This window comes from Leptonychotes weddellii, chromosome 5 (genome assembly GCF_054177405.1).
Source record: "Leptonychotes weddellii isolate Sample4059 chromosome 5, ASM5417740v2, whole genome shotgun sequence".
NCBI lineage: Eukaryota > Metazoa > Chordata > Mammalia > Carnivora > Phocidae > Leptonychotes > Leptonychotes weddellii.
The window spans coordinates 16,291,170-16,311,085 of record NC_138373.1 but is presented as its reverse complement, the minus strand read 5'-3'; the positions used below and the strand labels follow the sequence as shown (position 1 = coordinate 16,311,085).

At 59.0% G+C, this 19,916-nt stretch overlaps 2 protein-coding genes across 10 annotated transcripts in view; one reads left to right on the top strand and one right to left on the bottom strand.

Annotated features, from left to right (window-relative positions):
• The window catches only part of KATNIP (katanin interacting protein), a 183,871-nt gene extending 176,682 nt beyond the window's left edge, over nucleotides 1–7,189 (top strand). For 5 of the 8 annotated variants that reach the window (XM_081819792.1, XM_081819790.1, XM_081819794.1 and 2 more), the window contains 6 exons: nucleotides 432–542; nucleotides 2,212–2,351; nucleotides 4,097–4,198; nucleotides 4,653–4,813; nucleotides 4,899–4,987; nucleotides 5,553–7,189. In XM_081819792.1, coding sequence (XP_081675918.1) covers nucleotides 432–542; nucleotides 2,212–2,351; nucleotides 4,097–4,198; nucleotides 4,653–4,813; nucleotides 4,899–4,987; nucleotides 5,553–5,611 — 662 coding nt within the window. In that variant the 3' untranslated portion in view covers nucleotides 5,612–7,189. Of the gene's footprint in view, nucleotides 1–431; nucleotides 543–2,211; nucleotides 2,352–4,096; nucleotides 4,199–4,605; nucleotides 4,814–4,898; nucleotides 4,988–5,552 lie in introns of all 8 variants that reach the window. The other 3 variants (XR_014145280.1, XR_014145281.1, XM_081819791.1) reach the window with 3 other exon arrangements.
• Nucleotides 7,190–12,459: 5,270 nt separating this feature from the next.
• Nucleotides 12,460–19,916, bottom strand: part of LAT (linker for activation of T cells) — a 419,561-nt gene continuing 412,104 nt past the window's right edge. For both annotated transcript variants that reach the window (XM_081819800.1, XM_081819802.1), the window contains one exon: nucleotides 12,460–12,469. The gene's annotated coding sequence lies outside the window, so the exon portion shown is untranslated. The remainder of the gene's footprint in view (nucleotides 12,470–19,916) is intronic.

Here is a 19,916-nt window from a genome sequence, read left to right as displayed (position 1 = left end):
CTTGAAATGGACGGAGGAGGGAACGGGTACTTCGTTCTTGTCATTTTACAACCAGGGAAACTGAGGCAGGAGACAGTTTGAGTCCTGGTCACGTCATTCAGTGCCACCACGCAATGAGTCTGTGACGCACATGGCTCTCGTCCTGCCAGCCCCCTGGGGAACAGCACCCTCCCCTCCCGTCCTCCTGCCTCCCGGGCTCGGAGGACAGTTTTTAACTCTTAAAACACACACATACGCAGTTGAAATCCAAGACAAGTTGATGCCACATATATTTTGATGGGCTTCAGTCTCAGTGAGAGAACAAAAATGATTTTTTTCCTCTCATTCATCTGTAGAAGCCCACCCCAGAGTATATCCCTATTTTATCTTTGTCCCTCTTTTGCTTTGTTCTCAGAAAATTAAGCCTGTTTTTCCTTAATAACGTCCCCTAGTCATTTTCCAGTTGCAGCTCCTGACCAGCTGGGGTGATCCCTATTATATCGGTCTCACGGGCCTGGAGCTGTATGATGAGCGGGGAGAAAAAATCCCTCTGTCGGAAAACAGTATCCTTTCGAGGCAGAAGGGGACTCCACCCCGACGGAAGGGAGCATGGGAGGGTTGGGGGAAGGAGAGGAAATGTCCCTGTAGGAGCCCGACCCCGGGACTAAAAATGCCAGTGGGCTCTGCTTCGGGTCAGATGCTGACCCTTGGGGGGTGGGCAGAGCAGGGGCGGCTCCCAGCCACCCCGGCCAAGGTATCCATAGCAGGAGTCCCACGAGACAGAGAGGCCTGTGGCCCGGGCATTTGGGAGAGGGTACCAGCTGCCACACAACCCCCCCCTCCAGAGAACCACAGGTACTTTGGAGTTCTAAAGACTCTGGCAAGGCCTGCAGGGAGCCGCCCATGACACTGTATTCAACCCAGTGTGTCCTGAATTTATTGACCGTGGACCCCTTTGTTCATGGAACGCCCCCACCAGAATTCGCAAACTGCTAGTCCACTGAGTTTTTAAATATTTTAGCTTAGTCGCTAATATTTTTTAAAAATCAAGGGGTTTCACATGAAAACCTCAGTCTTCAGCCACTCTTGAGAAATTAGCAATAGTCATGCACAGTGATGATGGCTGGACCTGAGCATCCACTGCCCTTTGCCCCAAACATGTCCTTACTGTCTTCTACCAGGCCCCTAAAACAAATTGCTAATATTGACTGAGGGCTCGCTCTGTGAGCGCTTGTCTGGTGGTACCTCATTTGCCCTCATAACCATCTTGTGAAGTGAGTGCTGTTATCCCCATTTTACACGTGAGGAACTGAGACAGAGAGGTTAGGTAACTTGCCCAAGGTCACACAGCATGTGAGTATACAGCTGGGAATTTGGCTGTAGAGACCATGCTCCAACCGCTGAGCTGTCAGGCATCTATCTTTGATGTCACCTGCCTGACCCCTCTGGGCCCTTGCCCCGTGATCCCTGCCCCACCACAGGGTCCCACCAGAGCAGGTCCAACCCCAAAGCCTGCCTTGCACCTCTCTGGGGTCCTGGGTTCCAGTTGGATCCTTTTCTGCCTTCCCCTGGTGACACCATCCTCCTGGCCTGGGATAAATGATTCCTGGTGGTTTTGATGGTTATTAGTGATTCCTTGGAGGTATAAGCCTCATTCGATTTTACCGAGCCTGCTCACATCGATTCTGAGATGTGGAGGTTTTTACACCCATTTTACAGATGAGGAAGCAGGCCCCGAGATGTTCTGGGACTTGCCCCAGACCTCACAGGTGGGAAGGCAGAGCCAGAGCCAGAACTGGTTGCTCCAGATCCGCGATAATGTCCAGCCCTCGAGTAGCCATCGCCGGGTCAGGCTCACCCAGTGCGTCCAGTCTCGGGCTGGTGCCCCCATGCCAAGGCCGTATCCAGCCATCCCTCAGCCCCTTCACAACAGAAAACCTTCGAAGTTTGCCCTCCACTCCCCAGAGTGCCAGCCTGGCCGCCTCCCTGTCCCTGACACTGGCCACTCCCCCCCCACCTCTGCACCCCCGCCGGCCCCGGTGCTCATTTTCCCCACAATGGCTAATTTGGCTGCCACTTTTCCGGCTGCCCCGAGCAGCAGACGGCCGTTCTGCCCACCAGCCCCGGCGTCCCCTGAGCCACACCGTCAGCACGAGGAGGCTGGTGGCGGAGAGAGCGGCGCACGGCGCCCAGCACACTGCTTTGGGTTATGGCAGCTTAGAGACTCCCCAGATATCGCCGCCTTCCCCGACAGCGTGAACTCCCTGGAGGGCGTGTGCGGGGACGTCCGGACCCCCGACAAGCTCATCGACCAAGTGAATGACACCAGCGACGGCAGGCACATGTGGCTGGCCCCCATCCTGCCCGGCCTGGTGGGTTCGCGGGGGGACTTTGTGTCCTTGGTCTCGGTGACACATCTTTCTTCCAGGCCAAGTGAATCGCCAACGAGTCAAAATGCCCGCGGGCCGTCAGGAAGGCACAGGTCTTCACTGACACCTCCGATGGGCACTTTTTGGGGGGCGTGGTTCTTTCCCTTTGCACTTGGGGTGGTTATTGCAAGGCGCCCTGGAGAGAGAAGGTCCCACACGGGACTCCGGAGCCCCAGTGCTGCAGGCGTCCGTCGGTCCCCGCGGGCAGCCCGGTCCCCTGGCCACATCCCCTTGCCTCCTCCCAGACCTCGAGGTCACCAGGCACTGGACCCCAACCCGGCCTTCCCTCTGACCCCAGATCCGCCTGTCAGCTCTCAACTGACTCAGTTTCGCAGATCTCAGACCCTCCTGCTGGTCCTCCTTGTCACTTGGGGACCTGGGGTGGGCCTTCGCCCCCCCAGGCCTGGCCGATGTTGGTCGAGAGAGAGAGGAGACAGGCCAGGTGGAGACAGGTGGTTCTAGCCCCGCGCCAGCCAGACGCCTGGGTAGAGGAGTGCAGCAGCACTAGGGCATGCGTGTGACCGCTGAAGTGTCCCCTCTCCCTCCACGTGACTGGGCAGGAGGACAGGGAGGTCTATTTTCCTCTCAAAACACAGAAAGGAGCAGCATCAGCAGCTCTGTGTGGGAGGTTTTCCTCAGTGTCCCCCCCGGCCCGAGCCCCGAGTGTCCATCAGCTCCCCTGAGCGCCAGCCCCACCCCTGCAAAGGAGAAACCCCCGAGGTCTCTGAGCCCTGAGACCAGGGCGCCACCTGTCCGCTGCCATCTTGAGCTTGGCCAGCAGGTGTTCATCTTTCAGTGACTTTTGGTGTGAGGCAGTTTTTGTAGCTGTTACTCTCCCAGCCGGACTCAAACATTTGTATCTGCCTGAGCCCCGTGGGCGGCTGAGCTTGAGGACCTTTACCATTTCCACGGTACAGCCGGAAGGCTGGCCCTCCCCCTGCAGCACCCCCACCCCTCCAAACCCCGACATCCTGCGAGGCCTTTGGGGGATGGCCAGGGGCTGAGACCCGGGGCCTGGGGCCCACAATGAATGCTCATTGCTCTGTTCTGTCTTGCAAGGGGCCCCCTAATATGGGAGAGTCTTTGTTGGGGCGGCAGGGTGGGTGGGAAGCCGCCAGGTCTGACCTTACTGGCTGATTCTACCACTGATCTGGACAACCCCCTCCCTGCTCCCCCTGCGGAGGTTCAAAGACATGGGCTGGAAATTACCCAGCAGCGCCTTCGGGGCCTGTCTGCTATGCTTCTCATTTAGGACCGGAGAAAGGACAGATTGGGGTCAAGGCCGTGCTGCCCGCCCGGGGTGGGGGGACAGTGCTCCTTGACTCTGCAGCCGGGGCCTACCGCTTCGGCCCGGGGAAGCCCCTGCGCTGGGTGTCTGGCCGGACCCCGGGGAGAGGGAAGGGTGCACCCGGTTCTCTGCGGGTATTTAAATGAGGGCCACGCCAGGCCCCAGAAAACAGGCCCTCCCAGAGCCAGTCAGCGGTTTGTTGCAAATGCAGCCGCACGTGACCGGACTCAAGATAGGCTGCCGGGAGTTGGAAGGCAGCGGGGACCCCACGCGCCACGGCCCCCCAGCCGCCCAGGCGCCGCCTCCAGCGCCCACCGGGCTCGCCCCCGCCCGCACCCCCCGCCCCACCCGGCGCCTGTTTCCAAACATGCCTGTTTTCATGGGTTCTCATCTCTGACAGGTGAACCGGGTTTATGTGATTTTCGATCTGCCCACCACCGTGTCAATGATCAAACTGTGGAATTACGCAAAAACGCCCCATCGAGGGGTGAAAGAGTTTGGCGTGAGTACTTACTTATCAGCTGGGTTTTTCGAGATAATTATGCTCGTTGGTAATTAGGCTGCCGACAATTATCGTTTGTCGCAGTTTGATTTACTTCTCTCTCTTGCCACCTTACACACAAATGCCTGGTCCTCCGAGGCAGGGAAATTCGCCATCCCACCGTGAATCCAAAACCTGCCCCCAGTGATTTGAATCCTCCCCCTGAAAACCAGAAAGTGGCTTTTCTTTCATCTTTTCTTTTCCAATCATGTTGGTCTAGGGAGTTCTTGCCTCGGGGAGGAGACTCTGGGGCAGGGAGAGGAGGTGCCTTCCCCAATGGTCACGAGGGCCTGAGACCTAACGCAGGCTGGGCTAGCCCGCGGGGCTCCGAGCAGTAACTCGCTTTGACCGAGGCCGCAGGGGGGAAGGAGGGGGGAGCCTCGGCCCCACGGTGCAGCCCCTCTGTGTCTGCCAGCTCCTGGTGGATGACTTGCTTGTGTACAACGGGATCCTGGCCATGGTGGGCCACCTGGTGGGGGGCATCCTGCCCACGTGTGAGCCCACGGTGCCCTACCACACCATCCTCTTCACCGAGGACACGGACATCTGCCGCCAGGAGCGACACACCACCATCAGGTACGCCCGGCCCGCCGCCTCCCCCGCCGGCCCCTTTGGGGACAGATGGCAGGAGTCCAACCCGCCGTCTTCTGCCTCCCCCCAGCAATCAGGTGGAGGATCAGGACGTCCAGATGATGAATGAAAACCAAATCATCACCAACTCGAAAAGGAAGCAGAGCGCGGTTGACCCAGGTCAGTTTGGCTGCTCTGCCCAGAGGTCACCCGCGGGACTCCAGGCTGCGTAGACAAGCTGGCAGGGGGGTCCCACACTCACGCCCACGCCTGCCTGCCCCTCGGAGCCCCTTCTCAGTCCCGAGAGCCTGCGGGGGGCTGAGGAGGGGCTGCGGGGGCAGAACCCCGGGAGCAGCGTGCGGCCCCCTTCCCGCAGTCACCTGCAGCTTGGTGTGGCTTCCTGGGGGCCCGGCTTGGGTGCAGACGGAAGGGGTTGCCCTGTGCTGTGGGAGACCAGTGGAGGATGCCCAGGGCGAGGGCTTCCCAGAGGAGGTGGTGTTTGAGCTGCACCCTGAGACCTACGGGGAGTTGGCCGGGCAGAGGGAACAGCGTGGCAGAGCCTGCTGCAGGGGGGCAGGTCAGCGTGCCCGGGTGCCGAACTTGGGGGCTGCAGGGGAGCTGCGGGCGGTGGCCTAGGCCGGGGACCCGGACAGTTTACACATCCCCCCCACCAACCGCGGGTGTGGGGTGGCCCTCAGGGACTGAGGCTGGGTAACGCCCTCCTCTCTGGCCTCTCCCTTGACAGCCTTACGCCCCAAAACGTGCATAAGCGAGAAGGAGACCGCGCGACGGTGGCGGTGCTGACCGCAGAGGAGGGGGGCCTGGTCCTCCAGCCAGCGGCGCCCGTGTCACCCGCCCCCGGTCCTCAGCCTTGGCAACCTGGACTCTGCAGGCTGGAAGAGGGGAGCGAGAGGGGACGCGTGTGGCCTGGCCTCCCTCTGCCGCTGGGCTCCGGGGCGCCCTCCTGGGACCCACGCCTGTGCACACAAACCCGCCAGGACAGTGAGGTGGCGGGGGGGGGCCCTCCCCTCCCTGCAGAGCATGGCTGCCCAGGGCTCAGCCACCAAACCCCCCCACATGAGGGGGCGCCGGGGGAGGCCCGAGAGGAGGTGCCAACAACCCCCCTCCCTGCCACACCCCTGCCTCATCTGGGGGCTGGTGGAGCCGGCTGAGAGGGTGGCGTTGTTCCCTGGTCCCCCAATGTCTAGCCAGGGCTGCTCCAGCCCCGGACGCACTCGGGGATGTGGGTGTCTCGGGGAGGAAAGGAAGGGAGCCGCGCCCACCCTCCCTGCTGCCAGGCCCTCCTAGGATGGCGGTGGGCAGCTTCACACCCCAGACGGCCAGCAGGGCCCGTCCAGATGCCCTCTGGAAGCAGGGCAGGCCGAGGACCAGGCCACAACCCCACCTCCCCTTCCACTTGAACTTTGCCTGGAGGCGGGCGGCCCTCCCTCTGGTCTGAGCGCGGGCTCCTCCTGCTTGCTCCTCCCTCCTCTGCGCACAGGTGCCCTTGCAGGGAGGCAGCGAGGTGCTCGTTGCCCAGCCCCCCCGCTTCGAGCAGCTTCCCCTCGAGATGCTACCGCGGAGGGAGGTCGGGGAGGCTCTCCAATACCAGGGGGCCAGAGCAATTCTCCCCTCGGCCTGGGACAGAGGGAGGTGGGGTTTCCAAGGGGCCGTCAGTTTGGCTGCTCGAGTTGGAAATGTGCCTTGCACCCCCAGCCGAGTGAAGCTCAGAACGTATCTATTTCCATCGACGTAACAAGCTCGGATCAGGGACCTAATTGGTTTCCCAGTGGTGGGTAATTTCTCGTTCCAAATATCAATCCGTTGTTTTCCTGGCGCCCAGCCCGGCCCCGCCGCAGTGCTGTACTCCAAGTAGGTTCCTGTGCAACCGAGAGCCCCAGCAAATACTTTATGAGCTTTGCAGCTTCGGCCGGGCAGCTATGCAAATGCGCTTTTCATTTGGAGCGTGGGGCCGATGTGAAGATAAGGAATTGTTTCTCCCAGAGAAGATCCATCATCGCTGTAGCTTCCAGGGCCCCGGCTTCCAGGCTCACCTCCCAGATGTGGCAAGCGCCTCCGAGGCCTCTGGGCTCCCAGGAGAGCTGAGGCCCGGGGGGGCTGGGGGCTGATCGAGCCAGCCCTTAGGGACCAAAGCTGGTGCCACCGCCACGTTGAATACGGCCCAGCTCTCTGTCCCCACGCGAGGCTGGGGCACAGGTCAGACCACCACGCACGCTCGCTCCCAGAACCTCCACTGCTGTTGCTAAGAATTGTATGCGCCATGTAATTTAGGAGGGGAAAAAAGCTGTACGGGCATTAACTGTAAAATAAATGTCTATTTTTTTTCTCTTGCAAAATCAATAAAAGATGTTATTAAGAATATGGTCAGACGTGCTGGATTTGGGGTCAGGCAGAGGGGGCCCATGCTGCCTCCCAGAACGGAGTCAGAGTTTGCTGGAGGCTGGCGGAATGACGCGGGGTGAGTCCCCTCTCTGAGCTTCCCTTTCCCCACCTGCAAATGGGGGCATGATCGTGGGCAGAGGATAGAAGCCCATACATATATGGTGGTTATTTTGTGTCCGGAACCACCTCATTGAATCCACATTACAACCCTCTGGGGTCAGCACTATTACGATCCTCCCTTCACAGATGAGAGAATTGAGGCACAGAGAGGTTGAGTAACTTGCCCAAAACACACAGCTTCGGAAGCCATTAGCGCACAAATCCCAGGATAACCACGGGAGAGCTGAGGCGGGGTGAAATCCTGGGGGTTTCCCTTAGGCTTAATGTGGATCCTAGAAGCCAAGCCCCCAGATGCCCGATTCTTGGTCTGTCTCCTGTGGTTCCCCACTCCCCAGCTTCCTTCAGAGGTGAGCATTGGTGTCTGGATGAAGCAGCCCTTGAGTGGGAAGAGGGTTCACTTGGCGGGGGGCTGGTTCTGGGGTACAGCTCAGGTGCCAGCAATTACCCTGGGGCTACGCAGGACGGCCCCTTGGAAACCCCACCTCCCTCTGTCCCAGGCCGAGGGGAGAGTTGCTCTGGCCCCCTGATATTGGAGAGCCTCCCCGACCTCCCTCCGCGGTAGCATCTCTGGGCCAGCCTTGGAGACGCTGGAGGGCGGGCGAGGCCATTCAGTGCTCCTTCTGTGGGGCGGGAGGCCGGGCAGGGCATCCCAGCTTCTGGGCCTGGTCTGACGTCCGGGGGCAAAGCCGGCCCGGGGGGACCTGGTCAGCAGCGCAGCGCACGCCCCTTCTGGGGGACAGCTATAACTCAGCGACAGTGGTCCAGAGATGCCAGACCTTCAGGGATTTTAAGAGAAGCCAGAAATCCAGGTGTTTTATCTATTTTTAATGTGAAATCGCACTTGTAAATGTTGGTTCTAGCTTAACCAAGCAAGCACCAACCGAGCCAAACCGGTTACCAGTCCCGCGTAGGCCCCCCGCTTCACCCCGGGTCCCACCCCGCCTCGGCATGAACCCCAGCGCCCCCTCCCTGCCTGGTCCCCCTGAAGGCTGCAGTCCCCAGCCTGTGGCCAGAACGCCCAGAGCTGGTTCCTCCCTGGGAAGTCAGAGGAGGGAGGGGATCGATCCTGGGCCCTCAGACCGCCTAGGGCACAAAGGCAGGGGTCGGTCTGGTGACCTTTGCATGCTGAAGGTGGCAGTCCCCACGCTCAGCCGCGGTGGGAGGACAGACGCCTTGCCCTGGGCGTCCTGCTTCCCACCCCACGCATCGGCACTGGGCTGTGGGGTCGGGGGGCTGGCTGGCACCCCGCGTGGGGTTCCGCTCCCAGCCACAGCTGACGAGAGGGCCGAGGAAGAGCCGGCCTCTGGCCTCTGGCCCCCGGGGGACCCGCCTCCTCTGTGTGGCCAGTGGGAAGGACCTGCCTCTGCGCGTTTGTTCGTCGGTCCCCAGACAGTCCTGCTCGGACGCCACGACCGCAGAAGGCCCCCCGGGCTCCCCCGGAGCCTGCCACGGCGGTCTCTACACTCTGACGGGGGCGGCTGCCCCCGCCCCGGGCCTGTTTGCCGCCATGTCCTCACACCCCTCCCCTGCCCCGCCGCCTCGAGTCCCCACCGGAGGCTCCCGGTCTCCCCCGGCCGGCGAGTGGGACAGCAGAGCCCACTCCGATCTGGCTGGCTGCGTGGGTCCGGACAGCCCCCCGCTTCCCCGCAAGAACAGGCAGCTCTGGTCCCCTTTACTCATGGCTGCCGGGGCCCCCACGGCCCCTCTGTCCCGGGCCCCACCTGCGTCCCTCACCCGCGTCACCTGCACGGCCCGCCAGCGTTGGAGCATGCACGGGGGCGAGCATGACTGCCAGTGCTGTGGGGCCCAGCGGCGGGGGCGGGGGGGGGGGGCTGGCGAGCCCCTGGCGACCGATCGGGCCCCAGGTGTGCAGTGTCCTCGGGGCTAAGCTGGGCTCCAAGGCTGCCCAGCTCCCAACCGCGGGCTCCTCCCCGGAGCACCCCAGCCCCGCCTTCCACCAGCCCCTCCTGACCCTCGGGACGACCCCCCGGCCTCCTCCAGTTGGGCCACGAGGGCACCGGCCTCAGAGCAGAGGTGGGGTCTCAGCCCCTGCAGGCTGCTCGCCTCGCTCGCCAGCCCAGCCTGCACCCCCAGGCCGCCCACACTCACCCTGGCCGTTCCCGGGGGATCAGACCGGAGGGGACGGAGGGGGGCGGTTAGGGCAGGGGCTCGCCAGCCCGGCTTCATGCGGTGGAACTTCTCCCACACGGAAGCCCCCTGCCCGCTTGTCCCAGGGCGCCCCCTAACCCCTGCATCCCGGCCCGTCCTGGCAGCGGCCCGGCCACCAGCTTCCCCGTAAGGCAGAGGCTCGGCCGGTGTCAGCCCAGGATGAAATGTGGCCCCCAAAGCAATTACCAGGGTGTCGCGGGCTGGGCTGTGCCGGGGACAGAGCAGAGGTCCCGCACCGGGATTTCCGGTCTGTGCACGCAGTAAATCCCCACACAGAGGAGACTGGTTTTCCCTCATGACTGATGGTCCCCGGCTGGGCTGAGTTTGTCCTCAGTCCCGTGGCAGGGCTGTCCACCCGGGCGGTGGTGCGATCTGTTCACTGGCCACAGCCCCGGAGAAGGGGTGAGTGGCGCTAAACTCCAGCACCCCCCAAGCCGTGTGCCCCAGACCGCGGTTCCTATGGTTTGAGGTCACGCACTTCATCCGCTCAGATGACACTTTTCCTGATTCCTGCCGTGGCCCCGAGTGGCCCAAGGTGTCCCCGTCTGCACAGCATCAAAGCCCAGACAGGAGCCTCAGAGAACAGCTAGTCGAGCCCCGGTGTGCCTCGTTCCCTCACCCATCCCCAAGCCGCACTGGGGCGACTTAGCTCATTCCTGGTGCCCCCGCAGCCTAAGCCTCTAAGTCCTGCCAGAACCTGCTGCAGCCCCCTCTCTCGTCACCCTGACTCTGCCTTGCACCCCATCTCCCAGGCCTTCCCCCCATACAACCTGGAGGAATTTGCTGTGTCCTCCTCTAAAAATCCTCCTGCCAGTGGTTCCCTGTGGAACCTTCCAGGCGAAGGCCGCACTCCTGGCCATCACCCCCAGGCCCCACCAGCTCCGACCCCTGAAGACCAACTGCTCAGCAGCAGACTTCATGCCCTCACCTTGAGCACCAAGCATGGTGTCCTGTCACAGTGCCACACACAACATTCCTCTCAACCCCAGGGCCTTTGCACATGCTGTGGCTTATACCCAGACTCCCTTGCCGCTTCCTTCAGTCCCTGCTGCGTGGCCCTTCCTGAGAGGCCCACCCTCACCGCTCCAGTGTAAACCAGGCCTTCCCTTGTTCGCTTACATAGCACTTCTCACGCTTCGAAGTGATATTTTTGTTGTTCGAATGATTTGAGTAGTCAGTCTCCTCACTGGAATACAAATTCCGTGTCCTCCCGACTCACCGTGGCGGCTCGGGTGCCCCGTTGTGCCTGGCACACAGGAGAGCCTCCATGAGCGGTTCGGGGACGAATGGGGCCCACTGGAGGTCTGTGATTTGGTCTCAGGATTTGAACTAACTCCACGGCCGCTGATGCTTTCCTCTGTCCTCACTTCCTCCCGAGGGATGAGCCTCCCCAACAGGACAAGTCAGGCCTGGCTGCAGCAAACGGATGCCCATGAATCAAGTTGACGTTTCCATTACCTGAGGGAGATAAGTGTGTGGCTGGGAGAGTTTGGCTTCGGTGAGGGTGGCAGGGATGACCGCCCATCACATCCGCCAGCCAAGGAGCAAGGTCAGCGCCGCCGCTTCCTGAGGCCTGGGCCTGCGCATTAGCCCTTAGCTCGGGCCCCCACGGCCCCCTGCACCCGGGGAGAGGGCGTGGTGTGAGCCAACAAGAGGGCAGAGGCCCCACTGCGGGCCACCGAGCGCGTGCAGGCCAGTGCGTGTCCAAGACCAGCTCACGCCCTGGGAGCGTGGGCTCAGGGCCAGTGGGCGCACACACACTTAGCACCAAGCGCTAACTCAGGCTTGTTGGGGTTGGTCTGTGTACAGGAGCCCAGGGAACGTGGACACAGGGATGCTGGGTGCAGGTACCCGGGGCAGACCTCTACGTGCACACCCAAGCACCTCCTGCCTTCAGCCCGGGTGGTCTTCCCTCCTCCCAGATGCATTTGCCCCCCGGCATCAAGACCCCCCTGCCAGTAACGCTCAGTAGGGAGCCACTGGGACCACGCCTGGGCCTGCCTGGCGATGCTTCCTTTCACCTCACGAGCAGCCTTCTTGCTGTCGGCTCCACGAGATGGAGAGCGGGGGCTCACCCTCTGCCCGACAGGTGCCCAGAGGGACGGGGGGACTGATGGATGGACTTATGCAGGGCTAAGAAAGGCCTTTGCCTGAGCCGTCCGCATACCATAATCACATACCACTTGCACGATTATTTATTGAATATTTTTCTTCAAGCCAGCTCTTTGTCTTTTTACTTAAATGCCTATTTTGGTTTCGTCCTAAGCAACAGCATTGGTGAAATCATGACACTAATGTGCCCATTATACATTTTTTCCTAATACACATTTACATAAAACACAACTATTAAAATAGATTAAAATTGTGCCCATGTGTCGATTAAAATCATGTCCTGGGTTTTGGTGGTCCAGCCGCCAACTACAGAAGGACCCCAGCTGAGGAGAAGGAGCCCCAAGATGCCCGGGGCCCTGGGAGCCCAGCCCCACATCCTGCCAAGGACCCAAAGCCCAAACTCTTTGTCCTGACTTTCGAGATCTTTGTCAGTGGACCCCAATCCCCCACCCAGGCCCATCTCCCGCCGCATACAGTAGGTGCACAATATTTACTGACTGAATGGAAAATGGATTAATGACTCTCTTGATGAATGAATGCACGCGTGAATGAGTGAGCACACACCTCCACGTGGGTGCCCCTGGCACCGAGACTCAAGCCATCTGGACCCGCCCCTGACCCAAGCCCGGAACCTGAGAGCCTTTGCCGACTTTCCCTCCGCATCCCTCTGTTGATTTTCCCTCGTGACTGGCTCCTGACTCTGCCCTCGTTGTCCCATCCCTGGGGCCACTTTGTGAACCAGACCACTGTCTTCTCTCCCTCCGAGCATGGGAGGGATATGGCAGCAGAGATCCTCCTAGAATGCACAGCGGGGCTGTGGACTGTGGGTAAGTCCAAGCTTCCTAGGGAGGCTTCACGTCCCTCTGGCCTGGCTCCCCCGACCTCCTCTGCAGCCAGATTTCTCACCCCCTGTGACCCTCCCCTCTCTCCACACCTGCTGTCTAGGCTGTTGTAAGGTTCCTGTAATGTTCCGACTTTCTTCCTCTCTCTCCTCTTGCCTGACATCTAGACAACCTTCATGTCTTGGCTTAAATATCTTTTTCCCAAAGGAGCCCTCCTGACCACCGCCTCCTCCTCCCTCCCCCAGCAGGTGCTGCCTTTGGGATCCCACAGCCCCTGACTTTCCCCATCAAGATAAGAGCAAACACCAACAAAGCACTCACTCTGTGCCAGGCCCTTTTCTAAATGCCTCACATGCCGTAGCTCAGTTAGCCCTCAGGACAGCTGTAAGAGGTAGCTGTCCTCTTGTCCCCATGGCCCATGGAGAGGAGGCACAGAGAGGTTAGGTCACTTGCCTAAGGTCTCAGGGGGAGGTGTTGGAATCTAAACCCAGGTTGCCCGGCCCCAGAGCCGGGCGCCAAACACACCACACACTGTACAACAACCATCTGTCTCGTTCTCTGTCACGCCCATCTGTGAGGACAGACACCCATCTGGATGGCTCAATATCCTATCTCAAGTGCCTACCGCAGCGCTTGGCACATAGTAGGGGCGCAGTGAACTGTATCACCAGATAGATGGATACATGGATAGTTAAATAATTAGGATGGGTCATACGCGGAAGGAAGATGGACGGACGTCTGATACAGGGAAGGATGACATCTGGTAAGCGGAGGATGGATGGATGATAGATGATGGATGGGTGGATGATGGATGGATGGATGATGGATGATGGATGGAGGATGGATGGATAGATGGACGGACGGATGAATGGATGGATGGATGGATGGATGATGGATGGATGGATGGTTGGATGGATAGATGGATGGATGGATGGATGGAGAGATGATGGACAGATGATGGAGGATGGATGTGTGGATGATGGAGGATGGATGTGAGGATGATGGAGGATTGATGGACAGATGATGGAGGATGAATAATGGACGGATGATGGATGGACTTATGGAAGGATGAAGAAACATTCTCTACTTGGGGGAAAGCTCTAGGAATCCTTCTGGAAAGGGATGAGGCTTCTTAAAGTCCTGGTTCTGACCCCATCTCTGCCATTCACTAGCTCTGTGATCTTGGGCAAGTTACTTCATCTCTGTGACCCTAAGTTCCCTCATCCTTATAATAGGGATGTTTCCCCAGGCACCTAAGCCCCAGGACTTGATGTAAAGGTAGCTCTAGACACAGGGTCAAGGGTCCCCATGGGGTCAGGACAGCTTAGGGCCTGGGCTTGAGGGCCTGTCTCCCAAATTTCCCACCTGCCTGTCCCATCCCTACCTTGCCCACCCTCTGGAATCCAAGGCAGCCTGCCAGCCTGGCTCCGCCCTGACCCCGACCCCCCAGACCCAGCTTCCACTCTGGACTCCCTCCTTCCTTCCGGCACCTCAGTGTCTGGCCCTGACCCCAGCACCCTCAGGCTGTCCCACCTTCAGGCTCCTTGAGGACCCGACAGGGTGGGGCCCTGGGGGGCAGCCACAGCCCAGAGAGCAACTGGCCTCCACACATAGCAAGAAAACAGGTTCAACAAGCGTTTATTGTGCCCCTGCTGGTGCCTGCTGGGTGCCCCCCACCCCGTGGTGCCAACGCCGGGAAGCCCCACCCGCTCCCTGCCTCGTGCAGGGCTCCGCGCCGCCGGACACGCCCTGAACTTCCCGGCCGGCTTTCCGTGGCATCCCAGCTGCACCGGACAGGGTGCTGCGTGGGACGGTGGCAAGAGTCAGGGGTTGCTGTCCCAGAGTCGCCATGCGCAGCCCTGTGCACTCGGGCAGGCCACCCCGGCTCCACATCCAGGGCCCTGAGCCCCAGGCGGCAGCGGGGAGGGCAGGCCTGTGTCTCCCGCGCAGGCTGGCTGAGTTCCCAGCACACAGGCCAGCTTCCCGGGGGCACCGGAGCAGTCTTCTGGCGGGCGGCCTGAGGTCCGGGGGCCACGCTGGGTCTCGGTCACACCCAGTGCCCCAGCACCCAACACTGGCGGGTCATGTCTGGCACCTCCCGTGCAGAGCCCCGGGGCCAGGAGTCCCCCATGTGCGGATGGTGTCCTGCCAAGAGACGGGGTGGTCAGTACGCAAGGCTGCCCTCCTCCAGCCACGCGTCCATCGCCCACCCGTCTCGGCCAACCCACGTCCAGCTCTCTACCTGCCGCCTCACTCACCAGCTCACCATCCATGCCCCCATCACCCACCCACCTCGACATACACCCGCCAATACCCACTGCCATCCACCTCCCACTGGCCAAGGTGCCCACCCCCCCACTCAGACACACTCTTCCCACCCACAGCCCCGAACCCACTCATGCACCTCCCACCTGTCAACACACCAGCCATCCTCCTCCCGCCCCGTTAACACCCCCAGCAGCCCAACTTCCCACAGCCACATCGGCCTGCAACTGGGAACATCCTCCTAGCCTTCCACTCACCCACCCTCTACCTCACCCGCCCACTTGCCCACTTCCCAACCTGCTGCCACATCCACCAACTAACCACCGCACACCCATCCACGACCCTCCAGCGTCCTGCCCCCCTCCCTCCCCTGCCCACCCATCTCCCCAGCCACCCTGCCCAGCCAGCCCGTAACCCTACCCACCGCCCCACCAGGCTTCCCTGAGCCGCACTGCGTCTCCACATGTTCAAGGAGCTGGGGGAGGGTAGAAGGAGAACAAGCGTACACAACTCCGGGCCCCAGTCCCTACGTGACCCCAGGGACTGAGCATCCGTGCATGGGTGCCCAAAGTGACTCTGAGCAGCGCCCTGGCCCCAGGCAGGTGGCAGAGACTGCACCACGTCCACCAGTGCCCACTGCTCCCAGGGGCCTGGGCGAGCAGAAGGCAGGGAGCTGGTCCCCAACCAACAAGCTCACTCCTCTCTCCCTGGGTTCTCGGAAGCCCGCTCCCTGCCTTCGCTCAAATGCCTCCTTAACGTCTCTGACATGCGGGAACCATGTCCATCCCCACGCTGCGATCTGCTAACATGTCCTTGTACCTACTGTGAATCACACCCTCAAGGCCCAGCTCACGTCTCCCCTCCTACAGGAAGCCCCCCCACGTCTCTCTGAGGCCCTTGGCTGTTTCCCTCATCCTGGAGCTGCCCCTCCCAGTGGCACTCCCTAGCGTGGGCCCCATCAGACCATGAGCCAAGGAGAATGATGGCTTGACCCTCGGCAGATGCTCCATGATGGCTCAGTGGAGGTGGAAGCAGAGAGGAAAACCGAGGGAGAGACTGGCGTGGTGGGTGGGCTGGGGGGCCAGAGAGAAAACCAACAGCCACTGAGCGTTCACGGTCTATACCCTACTTGATTCTAGCCTCACAAGCCTGGGAAGTAGCTAGCACCCATTTTACAGATGAGGGAACGGACACTCAGCAAGGATAAGCAGCTGGACTGAATTTCCTCATTAAAGACATTCGTTGGTTTTTCTACTCTGAGCTCTAATGGAGGCTCATTCTTGCCATCCTTTAGGGTCAGACAGGCTCTTTGTAGCAAGCCCCACTGAGCTGGGAATTCCTGCTGAAGCCAAGCTCTTGCTTGCATACCTCTACAGACAGACAGCTCATTACCCTTCCTCCACCCCCAAAGCAGCTCTGACTGTTGGGACAGTCTCCCTCATGGCAAGGGCTGGAAGGCCACGGGCAAAGGGGAGGACGGTTGTGCCAGTTTAGGGGGTGGTTGTGGGGTTTTGTGCTTTGATGTTTTTTCTGGTTTTAATATTCTTTAATGTTAGTGCTTTGCTAATTTTACTGTATTTTTAAAAGGGTGGGAAATATTTGGCAAACATTCTGGAACCATTTGGCCTCAGGAAAAATGTCTGTTTTGGCCTCAGCAACTGAAATAGTTGCATTCTTTGGAAGTGAATGCTGCCAAGATATAGGTGTTTGGATTTTTAAAAAAAAAAAAAATCTAGAAGCAAATATTTGACGTGCAGAAAGGTTTGATTGTTTTTTCTAAATGAATATTTAAAAGTGAAGGTAGCTGCTCTCACCATTGCCAACAGGGCGAACCCCGGAGAGTCTGCTGGAACAGAAAGGGATCGTGCATTTTGACGGAAAAGGAAAGGCCATGATCCCCATCCTTCCTTGAGTTAAAATCAGGCTGCTTGTTCCCTGGATCCAGAAGTGGATTTGTCACTGAGGAACTGGGACCCTCCTTTTGTCTTCGGCCTCCCGGGAGGGGCTTGGGGCCCAGAGCCATTTACAGTGGAGAGTAGGGAGCTCCGTCTTCCCACCTGAGGAGTGCCCCCCAGGCCACCACAACCCCTGCGCACTTCCCATCTTCCAGTATCTTTACTTTTGGGCTAGTCACTAGCTGGGGGTGGCGGCAGGGGACGGGGGAAGCACCTGATGCTGTAGATTGGAGAATACCACCTCAAAATGTCTACGAGGCCTAACCAAATGACATAAGTGGGCAAATCAGCCATTCTTCAGCTCTGGCCAATTGTTGCCATGGAGAATGTGGGCTCAGATCTTCCAAAAAGCTCAGAGAAACTGAAAATCAGAATTTCAAAATAAAATCTCCTAGATTTTCAATACTGACAACTAAGGCTTTTAAAACATTCACAACCATCTGTGGACCAAGTAGCATCTCTGGGCTGGCCAGTTCTGACCTCTACTTCCCAACCTGCATCCTTGTTCCATGACTCTGTGCCATGGCTTTACACATTCTGGTCCCTCGGCCCGATGCCCTTCCCTGCTGTTTCCTGGTTACCGAATCCCCCACTTGTCTTTCAAATACTCCCTCTGAGAAGCATCCCACAACTTCACAGGCACAGGCTTCGCTCCCCCCCGTGACCCCACGACACGTTGCTGATCTCTCTCTCCCTGGGCTTATCACTTTGTGTTGGGGACCCAGTGCAGGCAGGGACTGGGTCTGCTTTCACCCCGGAGCCTTGGCCCCCCTCACCTGGCCACGCACACAGCAAGTCCTGAGCTGACCCTTTATAACAAATGAAGAAATCATGTGGGAGGAGGACAGAGTAATTCCTAAGCCTGGAGAATGAGCTTTGCTTGCCCTTCCTATTCTGAGATCCTGTACATTATGAGGTGCTCCTTGCTCAGTCTCTCCTCTTGTGGATACGGGCTTAGGGGGGAAAACTGTAATTGCAGTCTTGCAGTCAAAGATTCAAATCCAGGCTCCACTGCTTACAAGCTGTGTCAGTCTTTTTTTTTTAAGCTGTGTGACTGTTGACAAGTACCTTGTCCTCTCTGAACCTGCAATGGATGTGAGTTACAAAGGGCTTGGCAGGCCCGGCAGGCCCCCTGCTAGAAGTCAGTCCTTCGTTATCCGACTTCAGATCGATGTAGAAATAGCAAAATGCCTGTATGGGAGGGGGTTGGATTCAACCACCTCTCTTCAAAGATGGGGAGCCACGGCCCAAGGGTGGGAAGAGATCTGTCCAAGGTGCCACTCGGAGGGTTGATAGCAAGTGCTGTGTTTTAAATTCCTTTGGAAGCAACTGCTTCCAAAGGAATACTCTGCTAAAGGCTTAGCAGAGTATTTGGCCCAAATGAACATGAACACATTTAATGTCCTATCTCTTCCGTCCTCACTTCTCCATAGATCAGTGGGAAATGACTGTCATGAACCACCCCCAGGGCACCAAGATCCCAGGGGTTCAAATCTCAGCTCTGCTGAACTGCATGCAGTCACATCCTCTGTTCCGGAATGGATTCGCTGAGTTGGAAGGGCCCTTGAAAGCCAAGTCTGCTAGTGCCCCCGCAAATGTGTCGAAGGGGAAATGGGGGCACTTACAGGGGATGTAACTTGTCCAAGGCGCTCTGAAGCTGGTAAAGGAATTGATGATGGTGGGCAAGTGGCTGGTATTGGTGTTTCTGACCCCACAGCAGCCCAGCCCGGTCTGGCACGGGAGAGACAGATGAACGCCACACCCCCTGCCCCACCCCCAGGCCCCCGCATCTGCTGTCCGAGGTGCTGACGGCCTCTCCGGAGGGCCCGCGGGCCCAGCCAGAGCCTACTGTCTAGCTGCCCCACCTCGAATTCTCTCCTCTAGAAAGAGACGGGATGAGGGGAGTGATGGAGAAATGAATCAAGGCTGGCACTGAGGTGTCTGGCTTTGGAGACCCTTCAGCTAGTGACACCATCGTCCCTTTTCCAGTCCTAAAATGTCGCCACCTTGACAAGGGCCCTATGGCTGCTTCTCCAAGTCAACCCTGCGCTGTAGATCTGTATCCTCAGGGCACGTCAAAGACTCTGGCATATTTAGTAATAGCCATTTACTCGATTCCTCCCAGTTTCCCCTACTAGGCTGCATGTAACGTGGGGACACAGACCAGCCATGCTGCTCTTCATTGCTCTGTCCCTAGCACCTCACTCAATTCCACGCACACTGCTGATAATGTAGATCCGTTAAATGAATGAACATGGAAAGATTTGGGAAGAAGAGCAGATGTGTGTGAGATCCATGTGGAGGGGAAGTTGGGTTTTGTGGTCTACCTTGGGGGCAGCCTGTCTTAGGAGATCAATTGGGGGCCCCATCCTTGTCCTTGCTGGAGTCCATCTTTTGGGGACCCCATGCTGCTGAGCCATGACGTGCTCCCCATCTGTTTTCCGCACTTAGGATCAGGTTGAATCCACTTAACCTGCCACCTCTCCCAGGACCACGGATTCCTTCATTCTCTTATGAAACATCTGTTGGGCACCTACTGTGTGTCAGCCTCCACAGTGGGTGCTGGGTCGGCAGACAGGAGTGAGACACCCGCCAGGGCTTGTGAGGGAGACAGATACATACGTGCGGAAGTGACGAGAGCACACGCGTCTATAGCTCTTAGCGTGGCAGGAGCCATTCACTGCGCCTCATGTGCACTGGCCCATTTAATCCTCAGAAATATGAGTGAGGTGCCATTACTATGCCCATTTTACAGATGAGGAAAGCGAGGCCCAGACAGGTTAAGTCATTTGTCCAGAGTCTCACTGCTGGATTTGAACAATAGGCAGCCTCCAAAGGCCAGGCTTGTAACCACCATAAAATCCCACCTTGTAGACGTGAGCCCCAGGACAGGACAATGCAGAGATGAACATGACCACCTCTGATGGGGGGGAGGGGGGACAGGCTGCCATCCCCCGGACATTTGAACTAGACTTGGAAAGCACTGTGAAGCTCACAATTCCATGACTAGGGTTTGTTTCTCGCCCAGCAGAGGAAGGGAGCAGGTCTTTTCAGGCAGAAGGAACAGTGTGAAATAGGTTCTTGGCAGGTAAATGAGGTTTTCAGAAGGTGTGAAAAACCTAGCACCGTTGGTGGCCCGGGGAGGGGGGAGCGGGAAGGTCTGTGTGGCTGGAAAGCAGGGCACCAGCGGCTGGCAGGGTGAGGGGTGGGGGACTGTGGTGGCCCAAGATGCTGGACGCCAGC